The sequence below is a fragment of the Strix aluco genome, chromosome 5 (genome assembly GCF_031877795.1).
Source record: "Strix aluco isolate bStrAlu1 chromosome 5, bStrAlu1.hap1, whole genome shotgun sequence".
NCBI lineage: Eukaryota > Metazoa > Chordata > Aves > Strigiformes > Strigidae > Strix > Strix aluco.
The window spans coordinates 31,224,447-31,239,085 of record NC_133935.1 but is presented as its reverse complement, the minus strand read 5'-3'; the positions used below and the strand labels follow the sequence as shown (position 1 = coordinate 31,239,085).

General features: G+C 48.9%; 2 protein-coding genes across 2 annotated transcripts; both read right to left on the bottom strand.

Moving 5' to 3' along the window:
* Positions 1-288: 288 nt before the first annotated feature.
* Positions 289-5,233, bottom strand: MIEF1 (mitochondrial elongation factor 1). The gene is made up of 4 exons (XM_074826695.1): positions 5,090-5,233; positions 4,753-4,933; positions 2,493-2,755; positions 289-1,385 (listed from the first exon to the last, which is right to left on the bottom strand). The coding sequence occupies exons 1-4, from the start codon at positions 5,231-5,233 to the stop codon at positions 579-581; spliced, it is 1,395 nt and encodes a 464-aa protein (XP_074682796.1). The 3' UTR covers positions 289-578.
* A 1,351-nt stretch (positions 5,234-6,584) lies between these two features.
* Positions 6,585-7,322, bottom strand: MIURF (mitochondrial elongation factor 1 upstream open reading frame). Its single transcript, XM_074826700.1, has 2 exons — positions 7,163-7,322; positions 6,585-6,823 (listed from the first exon to the last, which is right to left on the bottom strand). The coding sequence occupies exon 2, from the start codon at positions 6,795-6,797 to the stop codon at positions 6,585-6,587; it is 213 nt and encodes a 70-aa protein (XP_074682801.1). The 5' UTR covers positions 6,798-6,823; positions 7,163-7,322.
* Between the last annotated feature and the right edge of the window lie 7,317 nt (positions 7,323-14,639).

The window sequence follows — 14,639 nt, the reverse complement described above, 5'->3', positions numbered from 1 at the left end:
CCAGTGTAATCAATTATGCACTCAAAAATACAAAAAAAACCCCTATCCAAAACATCTCAGTCTGCCCTGCATGACTGGGTCAAAGGGACCAGGGAAAAAAAAATTTTAAAAAAAGGAGACAGTGTAGTACAGCAGAGAAAAAGAAACATAGGGCAAAGTCAGACTGGAGGAAAGGAAGGACCTCAATGCAAGTCTGCTAAAATCATCACTGGATTTACCAGCCCAGTTCCATCTTCTTCAGACCAAAATGGACTCACTGCAGTAAGTGTACCACAGGAGAAAGAAGTGCATAGTTTCGTTTTATTTTTGGTAGACACTTAAACGTCCATAGAATTTATGGGAAGATCTTAGGGCTGCAATTTTAGCCTCTTTTCCCTAGCCAATTGGTACTTGTTGGGACAGAGATGATGGAAATGGACCTGTAGCACCAAAAAATTCAGTGGGAGCACCAACTCCACAGCAGAAAATAATAATGAATCAAAAGGAGACAGAGAGAGAGAAGTGGAGGAGACATATTTCGCAGTAATCCAAGTCCACCTTGGCTAAACCCTCTCAATACTTCCCTAGGTAAGGCCTCATTACGTCTGCAGCAAGACCTCTGGCTCTGACAGAGAGCTGTAGAGGGTATAGCCCAACTCATCCACTTCTTCAGGGGTGAGCTCTGAAAACAAGTTCACCTTGGGGTTCAGAGCACTAGGGAGGACACCTGCCTCCAAGTAGCGGATCAACCCCTTCAGCGCCTGCAGGAAGCGATCAGCCAGCATGTCCTGGGACCAGTCGGATTCTTCTTGGGAGAGGTGTAGGATGACATTGGTGAGCTGGCTGGCAGTGAGGTGACCCAGGGCTGGGTTTGACTTGCATACTGCTTTGAAGATCTTCAGGCACAAGCAGCGGCAGCCAGAATCACACTGGTCCAGGGCCCGGAGGCGAGCTGTTTCTGCTGGCCGCAGGCTCAGTCGCCACAAATTGTCATTCTGGGCCAATCGATGGGGTTTGGCCACAAGGATGATGTCACCCAGTGTCAGGGATGGTAGGAAGTCAATAAAAAGATGCCGTTCTGGATCGTACTGGACTTCCAGCGTCAAATCTGCTGGGGGAGCTGCTGGACGGATCACATAATCCAAAAGAGTCCCAATTGCTGGCCAGTTGATAGAGCCAGCTACAACTTTCTCAAAGGTGTCTGCTACAGCTTTGGGGGAAAGGTAACCTCCCACCACACAGCGGTCCCAGTAGCTGCTCCCACGGGGAAAGTACTCTGGGTTTTCCCGACGCACCAAGTAGAAGCCAGGAATGTTCATGATAGTGTCCTCCCCAGGGATGCACGACCACAGGTTCTGCTCCAGCATCAGAGGCACAATGAGCTGGATGTGGTCAGCTGTCACTACCTTTCACAAGAGAGAAAAGTTGGTAAGAACAAGCTTTCTCTCTCCACACTCAGTTTTATTCATCACCTTTAGATAGCCTTCTGTTCAAAGGAACTTGGAATAAGGATTCAGCTGTCTCACTCTCCTCTCTGCATGGGCTTCACAGCCTCCCTTTGTCAAAAAACATTCTGAAGAACTATTTCCCATCATCAATGGGATAACTCCAAGGTATAACCCAAATTAGTGCTTATGTGGTATGTCCTATTTAGAGACCTTTAAATACTTCAGGACCTGACATGGACTGCATATAGATGAATCATTTTGCCTCCTGTTGCTTGAAGTCCACTCCTTGGATGTGAGATGCAGCTGGCCCAGGGCACAGCAACACCACATGATAATTTAAAACAGAAGGCAGAGTATTAAGTTTCTAGACAAGCTTAAGTTGCCATGGTTTAATTATCCCATGCTACAACTAGGTACTGCCCTCAGCCACATTGTTTGGAAAAAGGTCATTAATGATCCCTTTTCACCAATGTGATTAAGACCCCAGATCTAAGTTTCACTGGACACTTGACACTCCATTCCAGAGCTCTGACTCAAACAAAAAAGTGTGCCTCTGAATCACTCACTATAGCCATGGGCATCTTGCCATCAGGGAGATATGCAGAAGGGACTGCTGTCCAATCCAGGTCTGTCATGCATTAAAAAAAAAAGAGCAGGGAAGACCTACATGAATACACAGGAGTTCTAAGGGAATATCATGTATTTGGAAGGATTTGGAAGGAGATAGAAGGGACAGAGAGAAAACAGAGGTCTATGGGAGAAACAGCAATAAAAAACACAGCTAAAGGGAGAGACAGAGGGGAAGAAAAGAAGGGCTGAGATAATCTGGAGAAATAAAACAGCAAAAAGCAAATGCTTTGCAGACAATACCAGAGCAGCCTGGTCATGCCTGTTCAAACAGTACTGCAAAAATCAACACCTGGCTCCACAGTGGGAAAGGTGACACCAGGAGCCTTATTACAGAGAAATGTTGTGCTGAGTCAGCACTGCCAACAGGGAAGCCTGAAATGGCCCTGCCTAGTCAGCCTTCTGAATAATAACCCATCACATGGCCCCAGGAATTACCTGCAGATCATCATACAGGCTGCCGCTGAGGTACATGTCACGCAGGGGCATGTCCGGCAGCTTGGCACGTAGGAAGCTGCGCAGCTCAGCACAGATATCCACAGCTGCTTGCTTGGCCCGGGCCTGCTCATCCGCTGGGATAGCTACCTTCCTCCGATAATAAGCAAAGAGCTTTTCTTGCAGAGACAGACGAAGGCGGGATTTTTTCAGCTCCACTTGACTCCTCTTGGCAGATGGCTTGGGCTTTGTGGGTCGGAAAAAGTCTGCAAGACAGAAGGGAAACTGTTGATCGTCTGCAGTGTTTCACTGTGAAGTGATCCGCAGAAGAAAATCTGCAGCGCAGAAGTGCAGCCTCCTAAGTCTCAAAAGCTTTCAGCAGACATTTTGCATGCTTGACACAGGCACCAGTCAAAAGGGAGGTGCTGAGAAACTTCAAAAGATATACTATGAGCATCAGACCGGATGAAAACAAGTTATTAGATTTGGAGTTTAGCCAGAACAAGACTAATATTGTGTACAAGGAAGTAATTTTAATGGCTACATGGGCAGTACCACAGTTCAATGTAATCAAAAACTCAGCACTGTTACCAGTTCAGAAGCTTTCAACATGGTACCAGACCAGTGGATAAAACACTCTTGAACAACCCTCATGACCTCATTAAATTTTTAATATTATAATGAATTTTTACAAATTATCAGCAAACCCCAGTCCTGACTAGGTTATGAGAGCAGAGATCATGCCACCTGGAAATGAAATAGTTATTAGGAGTCTGATCAACACTTAGAAGGATGGCAAGATCTTGGGGCCAGCAGAGCCCCACTGAAAACTCCCCTCAGAGTTTCACTGGCCAAAGAACAGAAAGCACTCCCTTAGGCACAATACAGCAATACAGTGTTTTATGCTGCCAACTGCGTTATTAAGGAATGTCTAACCTGCACAGATTCTTGAAGCCCCTTTTTTTCTGACTGGTTTCCTAAAGAAATAAGTCAACGCTTCCCATCTATTTCAGACTTCTCTTAATATGGACCAAGAGTTTCAGAAGTTATCAAGGAGAAACAAGGAAGAATAACAGATCTAAGAGATCTGTGGAAGGGCTGTGGTACTTAATGGGTGCAGGAGAAACCCCCAAGTCAGTGGCCCCATTAAGGCAATCAGCTGTTGCACATTTGTGTGACAAGAGGCATTTGGCCACAAAGCACATGCAGAATGGCTGATGAAGCTGCGCACAGACCCATCTCGCCCAACCTCAGCAGCTGCTGTCTCTTGTCCCACTGGGGTCTTCTGGAAAGATTTCAGGTTTTGTGTGAAAGGGAAATAGCCAGCAAAACCATAGGGAACCAAGACTTCATTGCCTATTCATGAAAAAACGTATTTTTCCATCTTACGTTTTAATTTATTTTTAAGTCAAGATTGCAAGATGCCATCATCAATGGTTTTATTTCTCAATCTTCATCTTTGGGGACTCCAATCAAATGATCCAGACCCCATTTAACACAGCTGTCTAGTTATTTAATGTTTCCTCAGCAGAAAATCCACTGCCATCCTGAAGCTGACTTTCTTGCAGAGAATCTGGAAATCAAGTTAAAAGCTTGATCCCGATTTTTATTTTAAATCTCCAAGTGTAAATCTCCTGAAGTGCCCAGGGATAGAAAGTAAAATCAGTGAGAAAAAACAACCAAACAAATATAACAAACACTGAGGGACTCTAAGTAACTTATTATCCCACTCAGAAAGAGTGCAGGTCACTTTTTACAGCCTGATGAAGACTAACTTGGTGATAAGCAGCCCTAAAGAAGCAAACAGCGTTACGGAAATTATTAGGGAAGCGGTAGAAATAATATAGGAAATACTGTTATAAATTACTAGTATGTTCACAATTTGAATATTCTCCTCTTAAAAACACAGAAACAAACTGGAATGGGTCAAAGAAAGGCAAAGAGCTTGAAAGGAATGGAATGGCTTTTTATTGGGCAAGATTGCATCAGTAAGCATCCAGCTTGAAAAAGAAAAGACTGGGGGAGAAAAAAAGCTTAAGACCATGAAGTCATGAGAGGAATGAAGAATGCAAATAGATGACTATTATTCACTAGTTCCTGATTCGACCTCTAATTCTTGAAGTTACCAGTAGACCTGCTTAAAAGAAAAACATCAAAATCCTGGGTTAGACAGAGTATTCTCTTTCCTGTATTCCTTTAAATGAATACAGGGTTTATGAACCTGAATGATTCTGTAATGCAGGAGTATCACCCTGCTCCTTACCCGTGTCTGTGGCCGAAGGATCAGTAGGAAGGGTCTGCAGAGAGCGGCTGAGGTTAGTCTTCATGTCCTGGGTCAGTAAACGTGAGGAGCCACCCAACCAATTTGGCTCTTCCCAGCTTCTCTTTCCCGACTGGCTCAAGCGAGTGGGGCTGCTGGGAGCACTGATTGCCCGGTCGTACATCTAAAGCAACATCACCAGGCACAGTTTGAGTTGTTAAGGGACCAACATTTGCATTTTACCCAGCCTACTGCCAGCATCCTGGGTCTTTTTGTTTCCCACTCCTTTCCAGTGCCCCCATGCTCAGGTCCCACCCCACCGTCCTGCACGCTCACTCACCCGTTTGACAGCCAGTGTGGCGATGCCCAGCATAGCTGCTCCACCCACGCCCAGCACAAGCCGGGCATTGGACAGCACGAAGTCAATGGCTGTGCCGATGCCGTTGTCATCTTTTTTCCCTTTGCGCTGCCCAGCGCCTGCCATCTCATCTGGAAGGAGCAGGAGCATTAAACAAGTGAGTCAAAACATGCAACTCTGACGGTTCACTCCCTTCTCCTCCACCCCATCCTCAGGGCTCTTGGGGTCTTAGCACAGAGCTGTAAGAAGGGACCACCTAACGCTGCAGCCTCTTTAATCATCCTCCTTTGAGGAGCTGCTTATTCCCAGACACACCAGAACAGTACTGACCAAGCTCTGCAATGACAACATTTCTTCGCTTCCAGGTCCTTTTATGACCTAAAGAAAAACCCAGATTTAATGTGGGGCTTCTAATCATTGATGCAGGTTTAATCATGCAATCATATAATGCTTTTTAAAAAACAAAGTAAGATTTACTTCAGCAATATTCTGCAATAAAATCCTGTATATCGTGTAAAACTCTATGACCATTCAAGTCTTCTTTTAATTTGTGTTTCTCAACCAAAGCATGGCGCTTTTTTATGCCAATTTATTTTCTTATTCTCAATCTAATGCATGTAATTTTGCTCAGAGGCGGCGATGCAGATGCTTGTCTCTTAACAAATCAGAATCTTCCCAAGAGTTGACAGGCAGTCTCGGCATCCACTCTCAGACTCATTTTTGGACAATGGCTGGTCCCAGATACTTCAAAAGACACCCAAAAACCAACAGTAGAGACCACAATGTACCACAAAGAGAACAGCTCCCTTGCTTTCACTGGACATTTATGCCTGCCCTCAAGGCTGGTGGGTTTGACTCTCATACAAGTCACATATAGCATGAACATTAATATTTTCTTACACGTGTACTTTTGTTTTGCCCAATTCCCATTTAACCTGATCTTGATATTTAAATGTGAAGAGTCTCCCTGGCCAACTAGACGTGTAAAACACACTTTGCCACTGCTGTACCCATAGATGGATCCTCAGTGAACCTACATGAAAACACCAGGAAACTCTTCCACCCTGACTCGAAATTGGTTTTCTAAGTCAGTTTCAAAGGTTCAGAGCCTGCTTGACTTGGGTGGTTTAAAACTGTCCTTTGGTTTTCTGCGACCAAGCTGAAATCTCAGGAGGAATGCTCCTGCCTTGATGAACCAGGAATCCAGTCACTCTTCATTCTCAGAATAAAACCACACTTTCACAAAGCTAACTGTAATAGTAGCATGAAGAACATGGTTGTATCATTGTAAATGACCTACCTGTGACCTAATGCATTTGTAAAGAGAACAGGAGAGCCCTCCTGGTGTGCCTGTGGAAGCACCTTCCAGACTTCTTCAAGACAATGGTGGGCAGGGAACATTAATCATCTCTTTTGGTTGGTGAGGAGATTTTGGAAGGAAGAGGGAAGTGGGGCCAAAAGGACCTACAGGGAATCTTTAAACCAGGCCCCCAAGTTTGCTCTGTAGGAAAGCTTGCCCCTTCTCCAACTGCCTTTCCTTGTCCTCTAGCTGCTGCAGTCCCCGATTTTTGCGGAACTCGCGGCGGATGAAAGCAAGGTAGAAATCCCGGTCAGTGTAGCGCAGCCCGCGGCCCTGGCGCAGCAGGGCCCGATAGAGGGTCAGGACAGCCTCCCGAGACCACGCTGCCATGGGGGACGGGTGCGTGGACGGGCGACCTAGAGAGAGGTGACAAAGTGCGGGATCCGAGTCAGCTTTTCCCTTCCCGAGGGACGCACCGGCCGCCGCCTCTCCCTCCATGCCTGGCCCCACAGACCGCCGCCCTCCGCGTCCCGGGAAGGGACGGGACAGCCTCTCTAGCGGCGCACAGGGCATAACGGGCCCTCTAAAGGCGGCAGGCCGCACGTCCTGTTGCGAGGGAACCGGCAGGCCCTATGACCTGGCCCTTTCCGTGGGGGGCCGCCCCAGGGCCGCTCGCAGCACCCGCACCCCGCCGAGGTCCCCTCCCGCGGTTGAGCCCGCGGAGGCCTCACGGGGACCGGCCGCATCACACTCACCGGGAAGGACCGGAGTGGAAAAGGGAATGGGCTCGGCTCGGCTCCGCGCCCCTCACAGCAACCCCTTCCCTTCGTCGGACCCCACCGCCGCCTCCCTCCCGGCACGGCTCCGGGGGTCACTCAGCAACATGGCCGACCCGCTTCCGGGTCGTGACCCGGTCGCGACCAATCATAGAGCGCGCTCGCCGGGCCCAAACCGTCCCTTCGGCGAAGGACTTCCGGCCGGCGCGCGCCCAGTGGGGCGGCGGCGCGGCGGTCTCTCCCCCTGCCGGCGGGGCGCCGCGCCCGCCGCCCTACGGCGAGCGGGAGGGGCCGCTCCGCGACGCCCGCCCGCGCCGGGAGGCTGCCCCCTGCCGGCGGGGAGGGGGTCTTGTCGCCCCCAATTGCGCCCAGCTGGGGCTGGGACGGGACAGGCTGGGCCAGGTGCTGCTCTGGTTTGAGGAGGCCAGGCCCTTCGAGGGGTGACAGCTTCCGTGGTGAGCCAGCTTCCTCAGCGGGGATGTCTGTGGGGAAGAGGCTGGGGCAGGGTGGGGGCCGGGGACACCCTGAAAGGCCATGGGGAAGGACTGAGGGGAACAGGGGACAAGTGGGACCCCCATGGTGTGGCCTGAAGGGACCCAGGCTGGGCCTGGACAGCCCAGGGTGGAGCAGCTGCTTCCCACCTTGGCTTGAGCTGTCACTGCGGCAGAGACAGGAGTCTCCTCTTCCCCCTTAGACTTGCAGCTGCCCTTGAGGCCGGGGTGGACACCCATGCTGAATCTGCCTAGGAACACCAGGCTTGTTCTGCCATTGACAGTCTCGTTAGCAGCCTGGGCTTCATGCGGTGAAACAGGCAGGGTTGTAGGCCTCAGCAGCTCCATGTGCCTGCAAGTGTGCTTCCTGCAGCCCAGAACAGTGAGAGCACTTACAGGTATTTCCTTTAGTCATTCTGGCTTTGACAGGCCTAAATGCCATCAAATGTCTTTGTGTGAGAAAGGGGAGAGTTCAGCACGCTGCATCGAGTCAACATCCACAGCACAGGCTGTCACGGTCACAGTCGTCTCTGGCTGTGCGTGCTGGCTGCCTAGGGTAATGTGGGGATAGAGAAGGTTTCTTTGGTGCTTCAGAGTAGACAGAGAGCAGTGGCTTAATGCTGTGTGTCTGAAGGTACCTCTGACTATCCTGATGCTTTTTACAGAACAACTTGTCAAATTCAAGCTCCTTATCTTTATCTCCAAGGAACCCTGGAGCCTGGTCTCAAAGTCCCAAGTGCTCTGGGAGAAGGGCAGTAGCTGCCAGCCTCTCTGAAGTCTGCCTGAGGAGATAGAAGGAGACTCCCAAAGTCAGGACCTTCCACCCCTCCGTCCAGGTGCAAATCCCCCTTTCCCATTCTCACCTTCTCTACTATATGCCTACTTTGGGGAGTAATTATTCCTCCTTAGCCATCTCCTCCTCCCCAGATCTTACCAAAATGTAAAACATAACTGCATATGCTGTGCCTCCCCTGGGGGAGAGAGTGAGAAAAAGAGCAAACTGTGTGTGACAGAGGAGAGCCACATCACTTCATGCACTTCTCAGTGACACCAGATATGAGAGCGTTAGAATTCAACAGGAAGAAAACCAGAAGCTCTGGACCAGCTCCCTCCATGCCAATCTCCTCTTGTTCATTTCCTTTCCGAGATAAACAACCCCAATCGTTTCAATCTCTCTTTATGAGCGAGTTTGCCATGCCCCTAATCAGCCCTTTCTGAGAAAGGCTGACTTGAACCGCAGACAGTATTCCCAGAGAGGCCGTGCTAGTGATTTACATAATAGTATTATCATATTTTCCATATTATTCTCCCCTTCTTCCTTCTGCATACTGATATTTTGTGTGTGCTTTTTTTTAACCTGCAGCTACTCACAGAGCCAGGGTTTGTGTGACATCCAGATCCTTTCTTGAGTTGCTAGAGACCGTCTGGAGCTTTGTAATTCTTGCATGCAATTTGTTTTTTCTGTCTTTGCACATGCCCAGTTAAACCTTGGTAAATGCATGGCGTTGCCCATTTGCCACATTTGCATTTTACTTACAGCCCTTTCTGATCTCCTCAAGAGTCAATAGCTTTGAGTCATCTCTTAAAAATGTTTGGTATACTGCTCATCTTTGTTTCCAGATCATCAGTTCATATACTGAGCTCTCCGGGACCTTGGAGGCAGCATTTGTATTCCCTACCCTTAACCTTCTGCCAGAATGAAAATCGATCTTTGAACCTTCCTTCCAGCTTCCTGCCTCCTCCTTGCGTTGCTGATCCACAGAAATACTTCACTTCTCACAACAGGGCTCTGTTGCCGCTGGGCAGGTGCGCTGATGAGCCCAGTCCCTGAAACTCTCAAGTCTGGATCAAAACTTGTGCAGCTACGTGCAGCAAACCCCTGATGTGTTGTGAATGGGATCTGCCGGATTGGGCTGCACAACGACCTTGCTGCCCTCCCGCCATGGCATCCAAGGACTGCAGGACTCCATAAACACCCCCTCCCCAGCCTGGCCCCCTTGGGTTGCGCCTGTTTTAGTGTTTCTCTCTTTTTTTCCCTCTCGGGCTGGCCGCCAGCTCCCGGGCCCCTCACCAGCAGCTGCGTGTGCGTGTTGTGAACTCCTCTGGCCAGCGTGCCTCCCAACTGCACCAGCCCCTCCAGGGAGGCCACTTGCTGTGCCCACGGCCTGCTCCCCACGCCCACACCATGCAGGCACCGGTATTCATTCATTCAGCCTGCCCCTTCTGTCTTGCAAAGACACTGCAAGCGCAGTGGCAGAGCAACACGTGACCGACGCCATCCCAGCTGCTATGTGAGTCCCGGACCTCTGGTGACCTGCCGGGGTCTGTAAACTTGAACTCTGCCTTGGGACAGTGACGCAACATCCTCTCTCCAGTGTTTCCCAACCTGGCCGGGTCCTCTGATGACCCACCGCACACGGCCACGCCAGCGGGGACCCACCCAGCACCCCCAAAGACTTGTGCTGCCCTGATGGGATGCTGGCCCCAGCACCCCATTGCCTGCAGAGCCCTGTTGCCTTGCGGCTTCTTTGCCCATGGACCCACTGCGAATGGGGTGGCCTCCGTGACTCCAGACTGCATCCCTGCAAGAAAGGGAATTTACTTGCTCCAACGGGGTGAGGTGCAGGCGGAGAGGAGGGAGAACACCTTAGCTGTGTGCCTGGAGAACAATAACAGCCTTTGTTTTCCCAAATGACTAAGTGAGCTTGGGAAATATCAAAGGCAACATGGGTGGTGGGGCACAATAACCATGTTGTTACCCAGGATAAGGCACAGACATAGCCCGTCCCCCACCTCCCTGGGAGTCTTTGGAGCTGCCACTGCCAGTCATCTCATGCTTGCAGCCAGTCCTCCCACTCAGGCGGCCACTGCCGCAGGCTCTGATGGCCACTAAAAGCAGCAAACTGCTGCCTCTGAGCCTGGCTTGCAGACACTGCTCCCAGGGCTTCCCATCACCCATTTTGAAAGGGCAGGACAATTCCCAGCCAGGGAAACATCCCAGTACTGCCCACCACCGGGCAGCAAACCCTCCCTGGGCAGCAAGCAGGTGAAAGTGATCCACAGAGTTGCAAATGGCACCGTGGAGGGGCTCTGCAGGGTCAGGAAAAAACCCTGCGCTTGGGAACAGAAGGCTGGCCTCTCGCAGTAGCCAGAAAACAATCCCAGAACACAAGAGGGAAGATGGGTAGTGAGCCACCAATGCCATCTGAGCTTGGGCTTAATATCCTTAATATCTTCTAGTAAATGGACCTTGCAAGAGGCATTTTGGCAATCTAACTCCATTCAACCGCTCTCTCTTTCATTGCAGCCCTGTTTCTTTACTTTTCTTGAGCAATGACAAGGAATAATGGCATTTGGGCTCCTGCTCTCCAGCTGCAATAAGCCAGGAGGGGCAGAGGGCCAAGGGTGGCGCAGGTGGCTTCGTTCCCTGAACCCCCAGTAGCTTTGATGTTGAGCACACATGGGAAGGAAGACGGGTGCTGAGGGAGGAGAGACCACAGGTACTCAGCTGCCTTCCAAAGGGCATTCCTGATTCCAGATTTTAGTAACAGAGAGTAACTAGCCACTCCAGGGAGCCACACTTGGGGTATGTTTTTGCCAGGGGGCAAGACAGGAAAGGTTCCCAGCCCTGCTGCTGCTGAAGTGGGACTTTTCAGCTCCCCAACCTCCAGCCCTGCAGCCCAGGGGGCTGCAAACACTGGCAGCGGCAAGCGATCTCCTGTGGGATGCAGAGCTGCTGCCGCTGTGAGGGTCTGCACCAATGGTCACTGAGGAAGCTCAGTTTTATTACCTAACAAATTGAAAATGCTGCTGTGGTATTTTTGCAATTGGTCTGTGCACATCTTCATTCTCAGCACGACTCGTGTTTCTTCAACCAAATTTCCCTGTGACTGGGTTTGTTGGGGACTTTTTTTTTAATTCCCTGGCTAGTAAGATTACCCCCCCCATTTTTCACTTTGCACCACCTGCATGCTATAGAAGGTTTCCAGAGCCATTTAGAGACCCTGCTTTTGTGAGGGCTCTTATCCTTGCAATTTTGCATCACTCTAACAGCCTCATGGGCTTTCTACAGTAGAAGTGTCTGCAGAGAGCTGAGAGCTTGCAGCTGGTGACACCAGCCCCCTGATCAGGGCTGCACTCATTGACCCCAGGCTTTTTGTACTCCTCTGCCTACTGCATGCTGCGGTGAGGTCCTCCCAGCATGAACATGGGATTTTTGTTTGTGTAAGGGACATCTGGACTCACAGCATCATGTGGGGTTTGGTCCCATATATATATATATACAACCTGAGAAGGGCAGAGCTGCTATATCCTGCTGCTTCTCTTCTTTTTCTAGGTGAAGGCACCTATTGCACATCTTGTCCCATTAAGTCACAGGTCCTTAGATAGATTTATTTCTGTCCCATTTGGGGAAATATGTCTGGTTTCGGTTTTGCAGTAGTTTGACATTCACTTCTGGGTAACAGTTTGAGTCAAATGCTTTAAAAACACTGGAACCAAACAGAAGTGGGTAGATGTTTTCTACATTCTTTTATTTTTGCGTGTGTGCCTGGTTCTTAGTAAGTGTCTGAGGAGAAGAAAAAAAAAGATATGACTGATGATTTGTTCTCTCCCTTTGGAAAAGGTCCAGATAGGGCTAAAATGCCAGGAAAGAGTTTGCTGCATAGAGGCAAGCTTATAATATTTTATACATTCACTGGGTAACATATTTTCTTTAATTTGAGATCCTGGAGAAGTCTTTTTAGATCTTTATTCAGCACAGGTTAGTTGCTCTTCTCAGTTTTCCTTATTTTTAGAAGGGTGAAGTGTTCCCAAATTAAATCCTTACTGGGATGGACTTCAGCCAAGAGAATCCATGGTTCAAGCCATAAGGCACAGGAAACATAAGAGTAAAACAATGGAGTTTTATTTTGTATTTCATTTGGCTGGTTGAGAAGAGATATGGCCTTGAAAGATTTGTATTCTTACATAGCTATAATGTATTTCAAAAGATGGTAAGGAATATTTTCTCTTCTCACTTTGCTTAAAAAAAAGCATACTCAGAAATGCTGGAAATAACAGGACTGACAAATTTTCCTTAGTTCCAAGTCAGGGTTTGTGTTTGGGGTTCTCAGAAATGCTTACAGTAATGTCCCAAACATTAGCTGAAGTGGGCTTGTCCTTTACCCTTTTGCTGAAGTGCTTGTCCCTGCTGCAGCTACAAAGGCAAAGCTTGCAGCAGCCTGGCCCCAAGCCAGGTTCCTCTCCCAAGCATCCATGGGTTATATCCCTTATGTCAGCCTCTCACTTCAGTGACCTTTCTCCGGATGGGACAGTTTTGCACGGCTCCTCTGAGGCCATTTTGCAGCAACAGAGCAAAGCCCTGCAAAGCTTGCTTCCAGGTGAAGGTTTGACATAGCTGGGGTACGAGCGTGCCTGTGAGCCACAGAAACACATGCCACTGTCAGTAGCAAGAATACGCCTCCTTTCTGTCACAGCTGTGGCCAAATCCTCTCCGTGGCAGTGCTCTGGAAAGCAGGGCAGCCGGCGCCTGTAGCTGGGGGCACGTGAGCATGAAGCCATTTGCTGGTGACGCTCTCCAGGGCTGGAGTGACTCTCTCCTTGGCTGCTCCATGGGCTGCCTGCCGGCCAGCTGAAATCTCACTGCTTCCCCAGCTGAGCCACTAAAGCAGTGAGATTTAGAAAAAGTAATATCAAATTGGACTAATTAAAAATTAACTGTCCCTGATAAACAGCATATTAAGCTGTGCCCTTACACAGGGAACAAACATATCTGAGCAACAAAAACAAATAGCCAGCAAGACAGGCTCTTGGTATATCCATTGCAGCTTTCTAAAAGATGCTGTAAGTTTATATTGAAACTACTTTATTTCAAAGCACCCTGGTGTTTGGAAACAGCATGTCCATCAGCACACCTGCTGCAGGCATCAATCAGTAATCAGCCGGAGGCAGCCCCTCCACAAGTCAGAGATGAAGGGTCTGCCACAGCCTCAGTCCTCACCAAGCAGTGTTGCATGGCACCCACGATGAGCACCGGACATCCCTGACATACAGTGAGAACTTGGGAGAAACAGCTTATTTTCAGGCAGGTTATGCCAGAGCCCCTCCATGGTGCATCTCCCCATATAATACCTGTTGGGGTACTGAAAAGCTGCAGAACACACAGAATTTACTTGGTGTTAGGTGGCTTGCTCCTTGTGCTCCTTGTTCAATACGGCACTTAAGGCTCCATATCCATATCCAGGATGCACTCTGCATGTACCAAGATCCCTTTTGATGTCTTGAGGGACCCTCGGAGAGATGGCATACAAGGCTCATGGTAGAGCCACGTGCCCCCTGTGCTGGGCTGACCCTCAGCGCTGCTCCTGCAAATGAGGATCTCCACCGCAGACTGGTTTGTGCAAGAGTCAACCCCTTGCTCACAGAGGCACTTTGAGATCCTGCAGCAGAAGCTTGTGCTTTCCTGGGAAAAAGGTCCTGGGTTCTGTCAGTGCCTTCTTTTAAAACCTCACAAGAAACTACAGAAATGCCATTTACATTACTTCTTAAAACAATATGAATGTCAGTAAAAGATTTCATGTTGGAGGCAAGAAAAATAACATGGTAGAACCTTTGACCTAGTCAACTCTCATTTCTTAAGGTGTCTTGCTAAATTGCCATTGGCCTAAGCTTATATACTTATCTTCCCCTCTTGAAAAATTGAAAGTTCAGGCATTCGGGTGATCATCTATGTTTAGGTTATCTCCTATTCAGGCACAAAAATACAGCTATCACTAAGAATGCTAGAAATTGTTAATAAAAAATTTTAATAGTTAATTTTCAGTGGTATGTTTATTTCAGGCCCTCTGTTCCAGAGACAGAAGCAGCAGAAAGGCATTAAGCAATGCACAATGCAAGTCTCTAGTTTGATGGAGACCCTTCCACAAGAGAATTGAAAAGATTAAACTGATGTGAAAGACAGAAGA

Coding starts and splice junctions, on each gene's coding strand:
- MIURF (XM_074826700.1), bottom strand. CDS start 6,797: ATGGCAGCGTGGTCTCGGGAGGCTGTCCTGACCCTCTATCGGGCCCTG.
- MIEF1 (XM_074826695.1), bottom strand. CDS start 5,233: ATGGCAGGCGCTGGGCAGCGCAAAGGGAAAAAAGATGACAACGGCATC. Junction 2,756..4,752: donor TCCTTCGGCCACAGACACGG/GTAAGGAGCAGG, acceptor TCTGTCTTGCAG/ACTTTTTCCGACCCACAAAG. Junction 1,386..2,492: donor GCCTGTATGATGATCTGCAG/GTAATTCCTGGG, acceptor CTCTTGTGAAAG/GTAGTGACAGCTGACCACAT.